General features: G+C 41.5%; 1 protein-coding gene across 5 annotated transcripts in view; it reads left to right on the top strand.

Annotated features, from left to right (window-relative positions):
- Positions 1-15,356, top strand: part of TRIM9 (tripartite motif containing 9) — a 111,148-nt gene that overhangs the window by 63,480 nt on the left and 32,312 nt on the right. For all 5 annotated transcript variants that reach the window (XM_034648449.1, XM_034648451.1, XM_034648450.1 and 2 more), the window contains exons 2-5: positions 335-430; positions 2,684-2,806; positions 13,857-13,967; positions 15,085-15,238. In XM_034648449.1, coding sequence (XP_034504340.1) covers positions 335-430; positions 2,684-2,806; positions 13,857-13,967; positions 15,085-15,238 — 484 coding nt within the window. The remainder of the gene's footprint in view (positions 1-334; positions 431-2,683; positions 2,807-13,856; positions 13,968-15,084; positions 15,239-15,356) is intronic.

The raw sequence follows: 15,356 nt of genomic DNA, 5'->3' as shown, positions 1-15,356 counted from the left end.
TTTAATTTCAAATTAAATAAATTATTGCTGAATTAGTTAAACGAATAAATGAGATGAGGAAATTCCAGACAGATATCCAGGGGCGAGGGCCTCTGAAATGGCCAGTAGTTTTCCCTGCTTCAGAGGACAAAGTTCTCAGGAGCCTGTGGAAGGTTTCTGGATGCCATTATTGCCAGAATCCTCACGTACAAATGTTGGCTAAATGTCCCAAGCTCTGACAAGAAGAATCTGAGGAGGTTGAAAACTCCTGGGTCTTGGATCGAAACAACTCTGTACGACCTTGTTGCTACTTCCTGAGATTACAGCTCCACGGTTTCCTTCTTTATCTCTGCAGAGCCAGCTCTCCCAGGCCCTGAATGGACTGTCAGACAGGGCCAAAGAAGCCAAGGAGTTTCTGGTGCAGCTCCGCAACATGGTCCAGCAGATCCAGGTATTGGCAGCACCTGAGACAGAATGCAACACTTCCCCCCACACCCCACCCCACCGCCACGGGTTCAATGTATCTGCATCGTGGTGAAATTTGTTTCTTCTACTTTTCTGTGTTGTGGGGAAATTCCAATTATTTTTTTCTGCTCTCTTCTAATACAAATACACGTGCAGACCAACTTCAAATGTGCCCCCTTCTCGAGGTGGTTCTGTTTTGCCCACAAGCCAGCAATACAACATGGTTTTCCAAATAGCTCCTGTCTTCAGCACTGAGTCCTAATTCTCTACTACTGTGGATTCAGAAAGAGGCCTCTTTCTGAATTCAGAGCCATAATTGTTGAGAGTTTTTTAATCTCTACAGGTTCCCAAAACACCTTGTAATAATTATATCTTATCTGATGATAACAAACAGGTCACATTTTCCCTTTTCTCCCTCCCTCCCTCCCTCCCTTCCTCCTTCCCTCTTTCCTTCCTTCCTGCCCATAGTAATTCTTCTTCTCTACTTAGGCACTTAAATATTTTCCAACCAAGATCCCCCCGGTAGTATAATTTCAGATTGCTTTATTTGGATGCAATGACCCACAGATCGGCCCACATTTGAGAGCTGTGAATTCTCCACTGTTGCTAAAGGGAAGAACCCATAAGCTGCACGAGATGCTTAAATAATGACCTTCTGCACTGTTTACTGTTCTTATGTTCTGAGGTTGCCTCACAGAGATAACCTTCACTCTGGCCTCCAGTAAACTGCTTTCTGAGTTAATATTTAACCCATGTCAAGGTAGACATATCTTTTTAAATGTAGGCCAGACTTTCAAAGCATCTCACACTGATTTCCTCACCCTTTTTTGCATGTATGCTCATGTTAAAACTTTTGATTCCCTAACAACCTAACTGTTGTACACTTCCCTCTGTTTTCCAGAGCAACAGAGGTTATCAGTCAGTCCCTTCTTTGCTTTTGTCCCTGCACCCCACCTCTTCATCAGAGCAAAGCGTTCTTTCTGCTCTACATCAGAACCTGTAAGAAGGCTGCCATCATCCTCCCAATATTACCCTGCATGGGAAATAAAGAGCTCTTAAATGATGTTTTCTATAGCACTGCTCTGAGTACTCATAAGCAGTTGTCCTGAAAGCCAAAACTTCACATTAGAAGTCATTGCTCTAGCAATTACTAACGCACACCTTAAACCAAGAAGCTCTTGCATTTGAGAAGTTATCAGCTACCTATCAGTATGTCCTTATATGAAGAGACACAGCTCTTTGTGACTTTGGGAATAAATTAAAATTCGATAGGCTAAGCTGCTTTTTCTTGCCAGCCAGTAAAAGCTTACAGTTGACTCAGCTGGATGCTATTTTTTCAGTGCTATTCATGTGAGTATTCATCTTTCATTTGCTATAAATTACAATTGTTTTGAGGGTTATGGTTTGACACTCAAAATTACATATGTAACTTATTGAAATGATGACTGTTCATGAATGCTTATGATTTAGGAGAGAATTGCTTGAAAGAAATGTCTACATCATGTATAGATTTAAATCAAGTAAAGAGTTAGATCCGGCATTCAATTTAAAATCATGGAGAAGCTATAATTCATTTAGAACATGGTTGGCTTTCTCTCTACAAGTGGTTGGTTCATGGCTTGACTTTTACAGTTGGTTGATGCCTGCTAAATATAGTAATTGTTCTTGACCACCTATGCACATTAACTGTTTGCTTTCCTTAATGAAAGGAGCAAGTACTTTTGCCCATGATTATTCTTATAAACTTCTGTTGTCACTGGGTTATTATTTAAAATTGAAGACCGCTGCCATCCTCTTTCTTCTTGAATTTAAAGATTCTTTAATTCTCATGCCTCCACCACACACAACCCATTCAGGCAGCCAGCCTCTCTGAATGCCACCTTCCACCATATATAAGTGGACATACACCGGCTCTCAGAAGGATTCATTTTCAACTCTACAAACTGAGCTTTATTTTACACATATAATGTGACCTGTGGAGATGATTTCTTTTTGATAAAAACAAATTTATTAAGTAGTATTTATCTTTTTCATTGTAAAATTCAAGGGAACACTACTACTGTACAGTGAAATTTATCCAGTTACTTTAAAAATGCTAAATGTGCATTGTGGACAGAGTTCCTTTTCATCTCCTTAAGCAGGGATTTCCACCCCACAAATGGGCAGGGAAGCTCTGTTTTTTCTGGCAGCCCAAGGAGCCCAGGGGCTTTGGGGCTAAGACATGTGCTCTCTCGTGCAGGAGAACAGTGTGGAGTTTGAAGCTTGCCTTGTGGCCCAATGTGATGCTCTCATCGATGCCCTCAACAGAAGGAAAGCCCAGCTGCTTGCACGTGTCAACAAGGAACATGAGCACAAGCTGAAGGTGAGTGCTGTGCCATGGGGAGAGCAGAAAGCCAAGGAGCCAGGCTCCCAGGGCCAGGATGGACAGGATAGACAGGTAGGCCAGATGCCCACAGTCTTGGGTGGCCAGTGGCCTGGAGGGCAAGGAGCCAGCATCCCTTCATTTACCATGCACTTCCCCATTTACCTCACTGGTATTTCTTGAGTGACTCCCCTGGGTCAAGAATTACTCTGGGTACAGGCACAATTAGGTAAATAAAAATTACTGCCCTCATGAGGCTTATATTCCACCAGAGGGGATAAACAATAAGCAAGATAAGGAAGTAAAATAGGCAGTATTTAGTAAAAAGGACTAAGAAAAACAATAAGGACTAGGGAATGGGAAGTACTGGGGAAGGGGGTTGAAATTATAGACAGGATGGCCAGAGTGACCATACAGAAGCAAAGGTCCTTTTGAAATAGGAATGGAAACCGTACTTTGCAGAAAAAAAAAAAGATTTGTCTTAACTTCTGAAGTGAACTGTGCAACTGGATAGCTGCACAGACTTTTATCATCATACTGTGGAATCAATTGATTACGAGTTTGGGGCCCCATTGGCAAAAAGATTGCTCTTCCTGAAGACATCTGATACCACATCCATTGGAGCAGGGCAACAAGATGTGGGAGCAGGCTGGAGAGATGGGAAGGAGCCTGCAGGAGGGAGCTCAGAAGTAGGCAGTCAGCAGAGGTCCACATGCATTGCCAATAAGCCCCAGGGTAGCTACCAGAGGGTGGAGGATAAGGGGTATGCAGTACCAGCCTGCTTAGGGCAGAGGGACAGGTGAGGTCGAACTACAGGTTCTCTGGTGGGGTTAGGCAGTCAACATCAGGGAGCTTCAATAGTGGGCAGCAGAGAATGGATACGACCTCAAGGATGCTCATGAAAAGCCCCATAAGCATCAGATACACCTAGCAGGTTTGGAACAGGCTGTAGTCCCCAAAGAATAGGGGAAGGCCCTATTTCTAAACAAATGGGATTCCAGTAGGAGAACCAAGGAAGAGTTTCAAAATGAAATAAGAGAATACTGCTTACAAGATTTGGGGCTCAAGCTTGGTGGCAGGGAAGCTTCAAGCCAGGCCAGTACCCATCTTATGGTTACCAGGCAATCGAGCCCCACATCAGGCTCTTCCACTATGAGCCTGCTTCTTCCTCTCCCACTCCCCCTGCTTGTGTTCCCTCTCTCGCTGGCTGTCTCTGTCTCTGTCGAATAAATAAATAAAATTAAAAAAAAAAAAAGGAAATGAGCTGGATGGCTGGGTTTTCCCTCTACATGGTAGACCAACCATTTTGGTATGTAGTCACCAAATGTTAACTTTTCCTCAGTGGAAATCTCTTTTTTAAGACATTGCAGGCACCTTCTTGGTATCTTTAAACAGAACACGGTGAACCATTTGTGATAAATCATACAGGGCCTATGGCGGCCACTGCAGGTTTTCTACATGGGAGAGCCATGAGGGCAGCGATTTGGACAGAAAAGGGAATCGCAGATTGAGAAAGCATCATTTATCCATATCAACAGCAGCAGAGGGGCATGAGAGCCCCCAGGAGCCCCTGCATAATGCTGTCCCTGCAGGATGGGCTGTGCGGGGGGGCACAGATAGAGACCTCACAGGAACGGCTGCTGCTTGTTGCCGAGACCACATCCTGGGACAGTCTGTCTGTACTGGTGACCCGCCCCAGCGGGGCACACGGATGCGCCCAGGGCCACGGAGCAGAGGCAGCTGCCTGCTCTCATTCCACCCTGCCCAGCGTGGAGTGCCCTGCCCCAGATCCCCAAGAGCCACGGAAACAAGAGGCAGGTGGCTCATTGTCCCCCACGGCAGCAAAGCTGTTCTGTCTTCTGTCGTGAGCGATTTGTTTCTCTGCTGTTTTCAGCGGATTGTATGTCCCTGCTAAAAACCGCCAGCAGCATGGACGACACTGAGACTGCGGACGCCAGCCTCCAAGTCTCCCTCCCTCTGCTTTTCTTCTCCTGCCTTTCCCCTTTCTTGTCATTTCTGTTGCTACTCAGATTTGTGAGAAAAGACTGGCCTTTTATAGACATCCCTTGCCAAGCACAGTACTTCTTTCTGTCTTTGTTGGCTGACCCATCACTCACAGTCGGGCAGGGATAATCTTATGGTCTTCCGCTCCCCTTTGGCAGAGTTCTCTAGGGGCCTGCTTTTCGCTGACAAAGAGGAGAGTTGTGTGTGTATTTTTCTGGCAACTTTCTCTTCTTGAGCAATCCAAAAGGCTGGGGATGTTGGAAAGGGAGTGTGTACAAAGCCAGTCTTTATCATCTCCTCATGCCCCTCTCTGAAAGCACTGATTGCTTGAGCAGATTGGATGGTTCTGGTTCTGAGACAAGCCCGAGCTGAGAGGTGAAGAGCCCAGCTTCTGTGTCATAGAACACGGGGTGTGAGGACACACTTTATCACTTACTTACTAGGTCTGTAACTGTGGGCAAGTCTCTGGCTCAGTTACTATCACCTGTGGGTAAAATCAGGCCAGAAGGGGTGGTCACCTCACAGAGCATTGCCAAGCACTTAGCGCAGTCCTCAGGAAATGTTAGCCCTTAATGTTGTTAGCATTGAGAGAGAATGCCTGGAAATGTGGTGGCATCAAGCACACTGAAGTGCTCCTAGGGACTTACTTTCCCTTAATATCAGAGTATGTGGTATAGAATTAGTCTATACACAGGTGCGATTGCCTCTGAGCCTAAGAAAGTGGCTTGAGTTTTTAATTGATCACCCTATAAAATAGTTCACAAAGTTTGGTAAGCTATTTTTAAAGTTAGTAAAAAAGGCTTTGAGACATATGTATGCAGCTGTGACCATATTTTAGAAATATTTGAAATATAAATTATGGTTAATACTATTCTGTGGTTTGGAAAAAAAAACACTGGGAGACAAATTTCTATTTTCAGGATGTGGTGAATGAATCAAATGTCAGAAAGCTACTGAAGGGGAAAAAATGCTTTTGATCTTTCAAGAAATACTACTGATTTGTGGTTGGGACTACTTGGGCAATATCCCCACAATAAGCACCATAAACCAGATCCCCCAGCTGTCATGTTTGAACTAGGTGTTTTGTTACCATTCTTCCTGGTCCTTCCTGACCTGAGTAAGGCCTTAAAATATCCTTACTGTCTGTGATCCGCACAGGGAATTTGTGACTACGTTTAAATGTGCCATTAAATGAGATCCGTGGTTTTCTCAGGAAACTTACAAATGTCATTTCTCTTTTAGTAACCTCAAAGAAATATCTGAGAATGGTTTTTATTTATGTAACACTCAGAATTTGAAATAATTCTACAATCGTCTTAAATGTATATTTGCTCCAATATATTTTAGAGTAAAATCATATGTTGAATAGTACAAGGTGACAGATGTCTTCTTGGTTACCTTTCAATTCTAAGATTGTCTGGAAGAAAATAAAGTTATAGTTATTAGAAAATATTCTGAAAAAGTCTAATCTTTAATTTCCATGTGTGGTTGGTAAATGAACATACCAACAAAATTACCCAGCGAGAATGCTAAAAGATAATGATAAAGTTTGCTGTTTTTCATAGCTTTTCATTTTTACAGCGGACCTCCACATCCCAATTGTAACTATATACAGAATGTTTGACTTTGAAACCAAGTGTACTGTTGGATTTTGTTAGAGTCATATCATTATCGTCATCATTGTCTTTATTATTATTTACCATGTATTGCCTGTCATGTTCCCATTATGTTTATTTTAAAAATTAATTATATGGTCATATAATGCAGAGTACAAATTTACACTAGGGACATTATTGGCTTGTCAAATTGCTTACTTAAGCTATTTTGTCGTTGCCTCAAAACAGGTTAGTAATCTTTTGATTTAGATTGGGCGGGGGGATGGGAAAGAAAGAAAGAGGGAGGGAGGGAGGGTGGAAGACAGACCTATCCAAGCTCACAAATTTTTAAAAAATAATTAGATAGGATTTGACTGGCTAGAGCCATTACTAGAAAGAAAAAGCAACAAATTTAAGCCAATAATCAGCTCAAACCCAATAAAACTACCGGCGATAAGGTGCTATAAGTCCATTACAATGAAGACATTTGGAAAAATTAGGCACACTGGAACACTTGAGATCTTTGACTGCCCTTGGGGGGCCAACTCTAAAATTTTAACCACAATTATTATGGATTATAAGGCGATCATTAATGGGAAATTCATTTGGCAAATGCTGCGATCCTTTGCTTCCTACACGTAGGAACAAAAGTCACAGAGGGATGGTACAGGACAGAGTGCGCAGGTGCCCATGGAATCACCAGGATGCCACCACACACAGCTGGAGCTCACCACAGTTAGGGGACACTCTTCTGAACACTCTTTACCCACTTTGGCAATGTCAATGGAGGACAGCCCCAGACCTTCTTTAGTGCCCTTTGCCTGATCTCAGACTGTCTGAGTGACATCCCTTACCTCCAGAGGGCAGTAAACACATACTTTGAAGGTGAGAGTATTGTGTGTCTCCCTGCACCTCGCAGCCTACAAAATACCATGTTGTATGCATCACTTTTACTGTGGCCCACCATAAATGGTAAATGTTCTCCTGAGTGGGTGGGACCACACCAAAACCCGTATCTCTCCAAAAGACTTGTATTTCTTCATTAACTTCTCTGTAGGGGGATGTCGTATTCCACACACTAAGAGCGTGCTTTGCATACTCCACTCAATGTTTATTGATGAGGCTATTGGTGGCATTCACACTTTTGGAATGGAAATTTCAGTTTCGCTGTTAAAATCTCAAACCTTCCTAAAAACAGACACATGTTTTATTTAATAGGGCTAAACTATCCTTTTCTTGATTAAAAATGCAAAGCCTCAAGACTGGTCTTTGAAATGATTAGTTGCCATGTGGGTAAATTAATAACATTAGTACAGAGAGTGGTATCAAGAGAAGGCGGGGGAATATTTGCCTATAATCATGTGGGAGAATGGTGGCATGTGAGATATTAAAAATGCTCTTCCTTAATTTAAATGCCTCCAAGTTTTAGTGAATATAATGATAATATAGGGGATAATATTCTACTCTAGGAAAAAAAAAAACAAGAGAATTTGTTATTTTACTAGATGAATCTCATGGCCATCTCTTCACCTATAACTCACAAGTGAGTCCATTCCAAGCATTTGTTGGTCATCTTGCTTTAGGAATGATGGTACATGTAGAAACTCCTCTCACTGACCGAAAGGATGTGTGAAGAATAAATTCTTCAAGCTTGCATCTTGAGAGTACTTGTACCTTACATAGAAAAAAAAAAAGGATTACTTTATATACTTAGGGAAACTGTTTTAAGCTGTGATGGGAAAGTATAAATTATATTTAAGAAAGAATTTCTTGAAATAAGAGAGAGAGAATGTTAGTATTTACTTAGACTAAAAATTCATTAGTGGTATCCCTGCAGACCCCAGGATGAGAGAAAAGAGTATGAGTGAAAGTATTTATTAAGAAGAATAAATAAAAATTTTAAAGAACCACACACACATAAGATGGAGAGGTGAATGGAGGTAGAGAAAGGTGTCAAGGTCAACTTGGGTAAGATAAGGAAATTCACTTTAATTAACTTCAGTTCTTGCTGCTGGTTGTGTTACATGAGCTGAGTGGAGGGAAGAGATTGGTCTAGTAGAGATGGGATGGGAAATGTAGCTGTGGATAGGCAGAACAGAATTTTACACTTGTATAAGCTATCACGGATTACTCTATGCTAGTGAAAAAATTTGAGCATTCAGAAGGACACAGCAGTCCGTTCTCAAACTCACCTTTTCTGAGTAGGTGTCAGTGACATATCTTGACCCAAGGAATGACCTTAATAAATCTGCCACTTAACAAAATAAAAACGTTCAAGTGATCAATAGGACTTGCCATCCTGAACAGATGGGGACCGCTAATAAAATTGTGAAAGCCTTCCCCGAAACTATGAACTAAAGATTAATTCATTGTCCCCAGAGAGCTGGTTTAGGCCATAATGCAGATGAAAGCAGGAAGATTGTTTCCCAGTCCCTGTTTGTATCATTCTTGCAACTTGCACATTTCCTTCCTAAGAAAAGGAACTGTTAACTCCAGCCAGCTGCAAACATGGTGCAAACGGTTTCTCTGGAGCCTCAGAGCAACTGCGCAGAAATGTGGAACTCAAAGAAAAAGTGACGTGGCCTGGCTTCCTAGGAATTGTTTTCCCAAAAAATAAAACAAGAGATAAATAATAATAGTAGTGGAAATAATGCAGAGTGAAGAAGGTAACAAGTAAGAGAGCTGATAAAGACACTCAACTAGAGAAAAAATATTTATACTCTTAGAAGATCTAATTATTTGGCTGATTTCCATAGGATGAGAAATCTTGCCAAATTAATTCAGAAACTAGATGTCAATTACAACACACCCAAAAGTGCTGCTTCTGGGAACCCTGTAGTTTAATTTTTAGCAGTGATTTTTATCACAGGCTTTTGGGATCATTGTGAAATGGTTGATTAAAATGTAAAAGGATGGGCCAAAATCCATTGTTGCAACAGTGAGAGTTGAGAGCCAGGAACTCAGGGATATTGAGTCCTTCCAAGAAGCTTGAACGATGGAATACAGGAGCCAATGGCAAACCCCCTCTGAAAGTCACCAACTCTTTACTACAGTGAAGCTTCTTACAAGTCTTTGGAGAGCCCCAACACTCAGACACTCCTTTGGCATCAAATGAATCTTGCTTAAGAAGGAAATTTATAGAAGCAGACATGGAATTTTATGAGGCTTAATTACATATTTATTTCAGTACATTTAGGTCATAAAATTATCATTGATCTGAATGCTCTGGGAAATAAACATGACAGTTCAAGTTTATTTTGCCTCAGCAGCAGACTCACTTTTGGTTACAATGCCCAGATCTAGTCTGTGCTTCTTATTCACACTTGAACACCAGTCAGTTATGCATGCTCAGTCCTAGGACAGATGCCATTTGGATAGTGATTGGTGACTGCTGAGGCTTCTGCTATCTAGAAGCATTGATGCACTGGCTACCAAAATGTCAGAACATTTTCTGGGAACAATTTAGTTACACCTAAGATAGCAGAGAGTAGCATATTAGCTGTAGGTCACCTGTCCTGGGTTTTTTTTATATACTTTTGGGTGTTTTGTGGTTTTCCCCCCTAAGAAGCAGAAACTTAACCTTCCTGTTTACTTTTTATTAAAAAAAATAATAATAATTTGCATTCCACAAGCCCAGACCAACAGATAGGGGTGGTGGTTTGACAGAATACTAGATGTCAGAAGAAAATAAGTCAATCACTGAATTTTATTTTATTTTTTTTAAAGATTTTATTTATTTATTCGACAGAGATAGAGACAGCCAGCGAGAGAGGGAACACAAGCAGGGGGAGTGGGAGAGGAAGAAGCAGACTCATAGCGGAGGAGCCTGATGTGGGGCTTGATCCCATAACGCCGGGATCACGCCCTGAGCTGAAGGCAGACGCTTAACCGCGGTGCCACCCAGGCACCCCAATCACTGAATTTTAAATTTGATCTCCCCTCCCCCGCCAAAAATCACAAAACAATCTTCACATTAAAGTTGGTTTCTTTCACCAATTCTGATATAGAGATTTTAAGTCCTACACTTTTTTTAAAATTTTAATTTTATTAAAAGTGAAAAAGTGGTAATAAATCATCTGTCAAAAAATTAGGAGACTCCATAGAGCCAAAACAATCGTGTAAAAGGACAGAACTGGAGTTCTCACGCTTCCTGATTACATAACTTACAGCCAAGCTACAATAATGAAAACAGTATGATTTTTGACAAGGGTGCCAAGACCGTTCAGGGGGGAAAGGGCAGTTTTACAACAAATGACTCCAGAAAAACTGGCTATCCACATGCTAAAGAAAGAAGTTGGACCATTACCTAACACCATATACAAAAATTAACTCAAAATGGACCAAAGACCTAAATGTACTGAAGAACTGAAAGTATAGAACACTTAGATGAAAACACAGGGCAAATGCTTCACGGTGCTGGATTTGGCAGTGATTTCTTGAATATTGCACCAAAGGCACAAGGCGACAAAGGAAAAGGTAGACAAATTGGACTTCATGAAAATTTATAAATTTTGTGCATCAAAAGCAAAAAAACAAACAACCCAATTAAAAAACTGGCAATGGACTTGAATAGACATTTATCCACAAGAGATATACAAATGGCCAATAAGCATATGAAAAGACGCTCAGCATCGCTAGTCGTTAGGGAAATGCAAATCAAAACCACAATGAGATACCAGTTCACACCCATTAGAATGGCTATTATTATTTTTTTAAAAAAGATAGTAATAAGTGTTGGTGAGGATGTGGAGAAATTGGAACCCTTGTGCATTGCTAATGAGAATATAAAATGGTGCAGCTGCTATGGAAAACAGTATGATGATTTCTCAAAAAACTAAAGTAGAATTACCGTATAATCCAGCAATTCCACTTCAAGGTATAAACCCAAAAGAAGTGAAACACTTTCACGGATACTTGTATACCCACGTTCATAACAGTTTTATTGACAATAGCCAAAGGTAGAAGCAACCCAAGTGTCCATCAATGGAGGAATGGATAAACAAAATGTGGTATGTACTTACAATGGAATATTATTTGGTCTTAAAAGGAAGGAAATTCACGAGTGTCTGGGTGGCACAGTCAGTTAAGCTTCTGAGTCTTGCTTTCAGCTCAGGTTGCAATCACAGGCCCTGCAGTTGGGCTCTGTGCTGAGGATGAAGACTGCTTGAGTTTCTCTCTCCCTCTCCTTTTGCCCCTCTTGCTCATGCTCTCTCTCCCTAAAACAAATAAATCTTTAAAAAAAAAGGAAGGAGGGGCGCCTGGGTGGCACAGCGGTTAAGCGTCTGCCTTCGGCTCAGGGCGTGATCCCGGCGTTAAGGGGATCAAGCCCCACATCAGGCTCCTCCGCTATGAGCCTGCCTTCCTCTCCCACTTCCCCTGCTTGTGTTCCCTCTCTCACTGGCTGTCTCTATCTCTGTCAAATAAATAAAATCTTTTAAAAAATAAATAAATAAATAAATAAAAATTTTAAAAAAAGGAAGGAAATTTTGACATCAGCTACAACATGTATAAACTTTGAAGACATTATGCTAAATGAAATACACTAGTCACAAAAGAACAAATACTGTATGATTCCACTTACATGGGAGTCCTGGAGTAGTCAAATCCATAGAGACAGAAAGTAGAATGGTGTTGTTGCCAGGGGCCAGTGGGGAGGGAAGAATAGAGAGTTATTGTTTAATGGGTACAAAGTTTAAGTTTGGAAAGATAAAAACATTTTGGAAATGGATGGTGATGACAGTTGCACAACAATATGAATGTATTTAATGCCACAGAATAATCTAATTAAAAATAGCTAAGGTTGGGGACATGTGAGTGGCTCCGTCAGTTAAGCATCTGCCTTTGGCTCAGGTCGTGGTCCCAGGGTCCTGGATTGAGTCCCATGTCAGCCTCCCTGCTGAGTGGGGAGCCTGCTTCTCCCTCTCCTCCCTGCTCGTTCTCTCTCTCTCACTGTCACTATCTCTCTCTCAAATAAATAAAATCTTTTTTAAAAAGCTAAAATTGTAAATTTTATGTTATGTATATTTTATCACAATAAAAAAAATGAGAAACACACACCAGCAATAATAAATGGATGAATTGTCAAAAAAAATTAGGAGGAATTTAAATGTACAAAAATAGAGGAACAGGAATGATTAGTTATGATAACCCACTCAGTGGGATATTTATGGAGCCAGTAACATCTATTGATGGTGGCAACATGTAAAATGCCTATGGTATAGTGTTAAGTGGGAAGGAGGTAAAATTGTCACATATTATGATTGCAACTATAAATATATCTAGCTCAAGGATAAAACCTAAAAGGAAATACCAAAATGCTTTAAAAATTTGCATTAGAATGGTGAGATGACTGCCTTTTTTGGTCTATTTTCCAACTGTTTTTGAAAGTAGATGTAATAATCTTTAATGGAAAATGTAAAATCAAAACTGAAAAGAAGGAACAAAGAAAAAGCTTTTTTTCAATAATTATTATTAAAACTCCTTTTAGTTATTATTTAAAAAATCCAGAAGGCTGGATACTTTTGAGGCTTTTGCAAAGTAGTATAAATATCAAGGATGTAAGTAATTGAGGTTCCTAGAAAACTTGTTCCACTCTAGCCTCAGAAACCACTTCAGAATTTGGGTTACTGAGCAGAGGACATGGAAAATGAACATATTCAAAGAAAGAAACTTTCCAAGGACTGTCGTGTTTGACACTGGGCAAAGACAGCTTCCCAGAGGCAGAAACTACATGTTCAGAGAGATGCCTTTCTAGGTTAAAGCAGACTCACAGCATGGTAGAGAGCCTTTAAAACTGCTCTCCCACGGGTGCCTGGGTGGCTGAGTCAGTTAAGGGTCTGCCTTGGGCTCAGGTCATGATCCCAGGGTCCCGGGATCCAGCCCCGCATCGGGCTCGCTGATCAGCAGGGACTCTACTTCTCCCTCTCCCTCTGCTGCTCCCCCTGCTTATTCTCTCTCGCTCTCTCATTGTCTAAATAAATAAATAAAATCTTAAAAAAAAAAAAAACTGCTCTCCCAAATGAGGCAGTGACTGCTTCGAAGTGAGTTATACTCAAAACTGAACTCTGCATCCATCTTTGGCTTCCTTGTTCTCATTAGCTCATTGTCTTTCAGCACGTTTCACCTCTAACCCCATCCCACCATCCACTCAGGGAGAAGAATCAGAATGAGAAAGAACTGGGATCAGATGGGGACGTTTGCTCTTTAGAAGAGAGGCACAGGATGGGAGCGGGTGGGTGACTGTTCACAGAACAGAAGCTGCAGCCACACCTCAGGTTACTCAGCTCCTCATAGACTCTCCACAACCTCCCACTTAAAACAGCTCACAGTATCAGCTTCCGGGAAGATGGGGAGCAAGGGAAACCTGAGGAAGATGTCCCTTCAGGCACCACAGTTTGCTTCTTTTTCATCCTGTGCCACTTTGGACCGTTCTGTTCTCTCATCAATCCTAGGTGGTTCGAGATCAGATCTCTCACTGCACAGTAAAATTGCGCCAGACCACAGGTCTCATGGAGTACTGCCTGGAGGTCATTAAGGAAAATGACCCTAGTGGCTTTTTGCAGGTAAGTGTCAACTAGTTTCTACTTCAGATTCTCAATGTCCCATGAAACTCAGTCTACAGCGCCACAGCCAGACTCCCCGCAGCCCTTGCTGAGCATGGGTCCCTCCACAGTAGAATCCACCTTCACACTGCCATGCACATGTGGGCACCAGCAAAACTCCACTGACTTCTGGAAGTCTCTGCCACCAATGCTACAAGATTGAAAAGCATATGGGCTTCTTAAAATTTGTTTTTGTTCATGTTTAATCATGAAAATGTAATTCCCTGTAAGTTCCTCCAAAGCAGAGTTACTGCCTTGCCTAAGAATTGGGTCCCTTTCCACTAATATCTTGGACAGCGTTGTCAGCTAGAAATGTCTAAGTATCCAAGGCTTTCACCTTCTTGACAGTTTCTACCAGCCAATTAATCAGTCATTTCCCAAATAAAGTGAAATTTTTTCATTCCTTGGATTTCTCATGATTTTTTCAGTGTTGATTGTTTTAATGAGATGTGATGATGTCAGCTGAATTTTACTTAAGTTTTGATCTCAATGATTAAGGGAGCTTTTATTAAAGAATACATAGATTCCTTCCAATTCGCATTTTATCAAACTGGCCAAGAGTGACAAAGGGAGATTAAATATAAGAAATGAAAGAGTTCTCTATCAAAGAATAAAGTGCTACAGAAGATGATGGGCTTAAAGTGTAAGAACTTCCACTTTACAGATTACCCTATGCAGCCTCTCGAAACTATTTTATAAAACTCATTCCAAGCATTGACAGAATACCCACACCTCCTCTTAGAAACTTAGGGCTGTTAGTTCTACTAAATTAACTGACCACCAACGTATTATTTAATGTTGTGGCTTTAGCCGATTAGTCATAAGAGCATTAGCATATATCCAGGCTTCCATTAGAGCAGTTTACAGCTAACTATTTATAGTGGCTCCCTCTGACTCACGAAACCACCCAGGTTTGCGTGGGTGACCCTTGTCGTAATAGACTTCTCACTGCCTACATGGAGACAGGAAAGGTATGAGTCCCAAAGTGGCTTGGTGATGCTCCCGGAGAGCGGAGGGGCAGTGCTCTGCGTCCAGCGTGGTGGTGTATTTCTTCAGCTGTGGTCTTTGATGTGATTAGATTTCCGACGCCCTCATAAGGAGAGTGCACCTGACTGAGGACCAGTGGGGGAAAGGCACGCTCACTCCCAGGATGACCACGGACTTCGACTTGAGTCTGGACAACAGTCCTCTGCTGCAGTCCATTCACCAGCTCGACTTCGTGCAGATGAAAGGTGCGTGTCTGCGTCCCCCCAAATAGAGCAACATCCTGAGCGGATGCTGGTGCCTGAAGCGGGAGCGAGGCTTTGTGCCAGATTACAGCAAACAAAAGGCAGCTGGCAGGTTTATAAA

The sequence above is a fragment of the Ailuropoda melanoleuca genome, chromosome 20, assembly GCF_002007445.2.
Source record: "Ailuropoda melanoleuca isolate Jingjing chromosome 20, ASM200744v2, whole genome shotgun sequence".
Taxonomy (NCBI): domain Eukaryota; kingdom Metazoa; phylum Chordata; class Mammalia; order Carnivora; family Ursidae; genus Ailuropoda; species Ailuropoda melanoleuca.
This window is presented reverse-complemented; position numbering and strand designations above follow the sequence as displayed.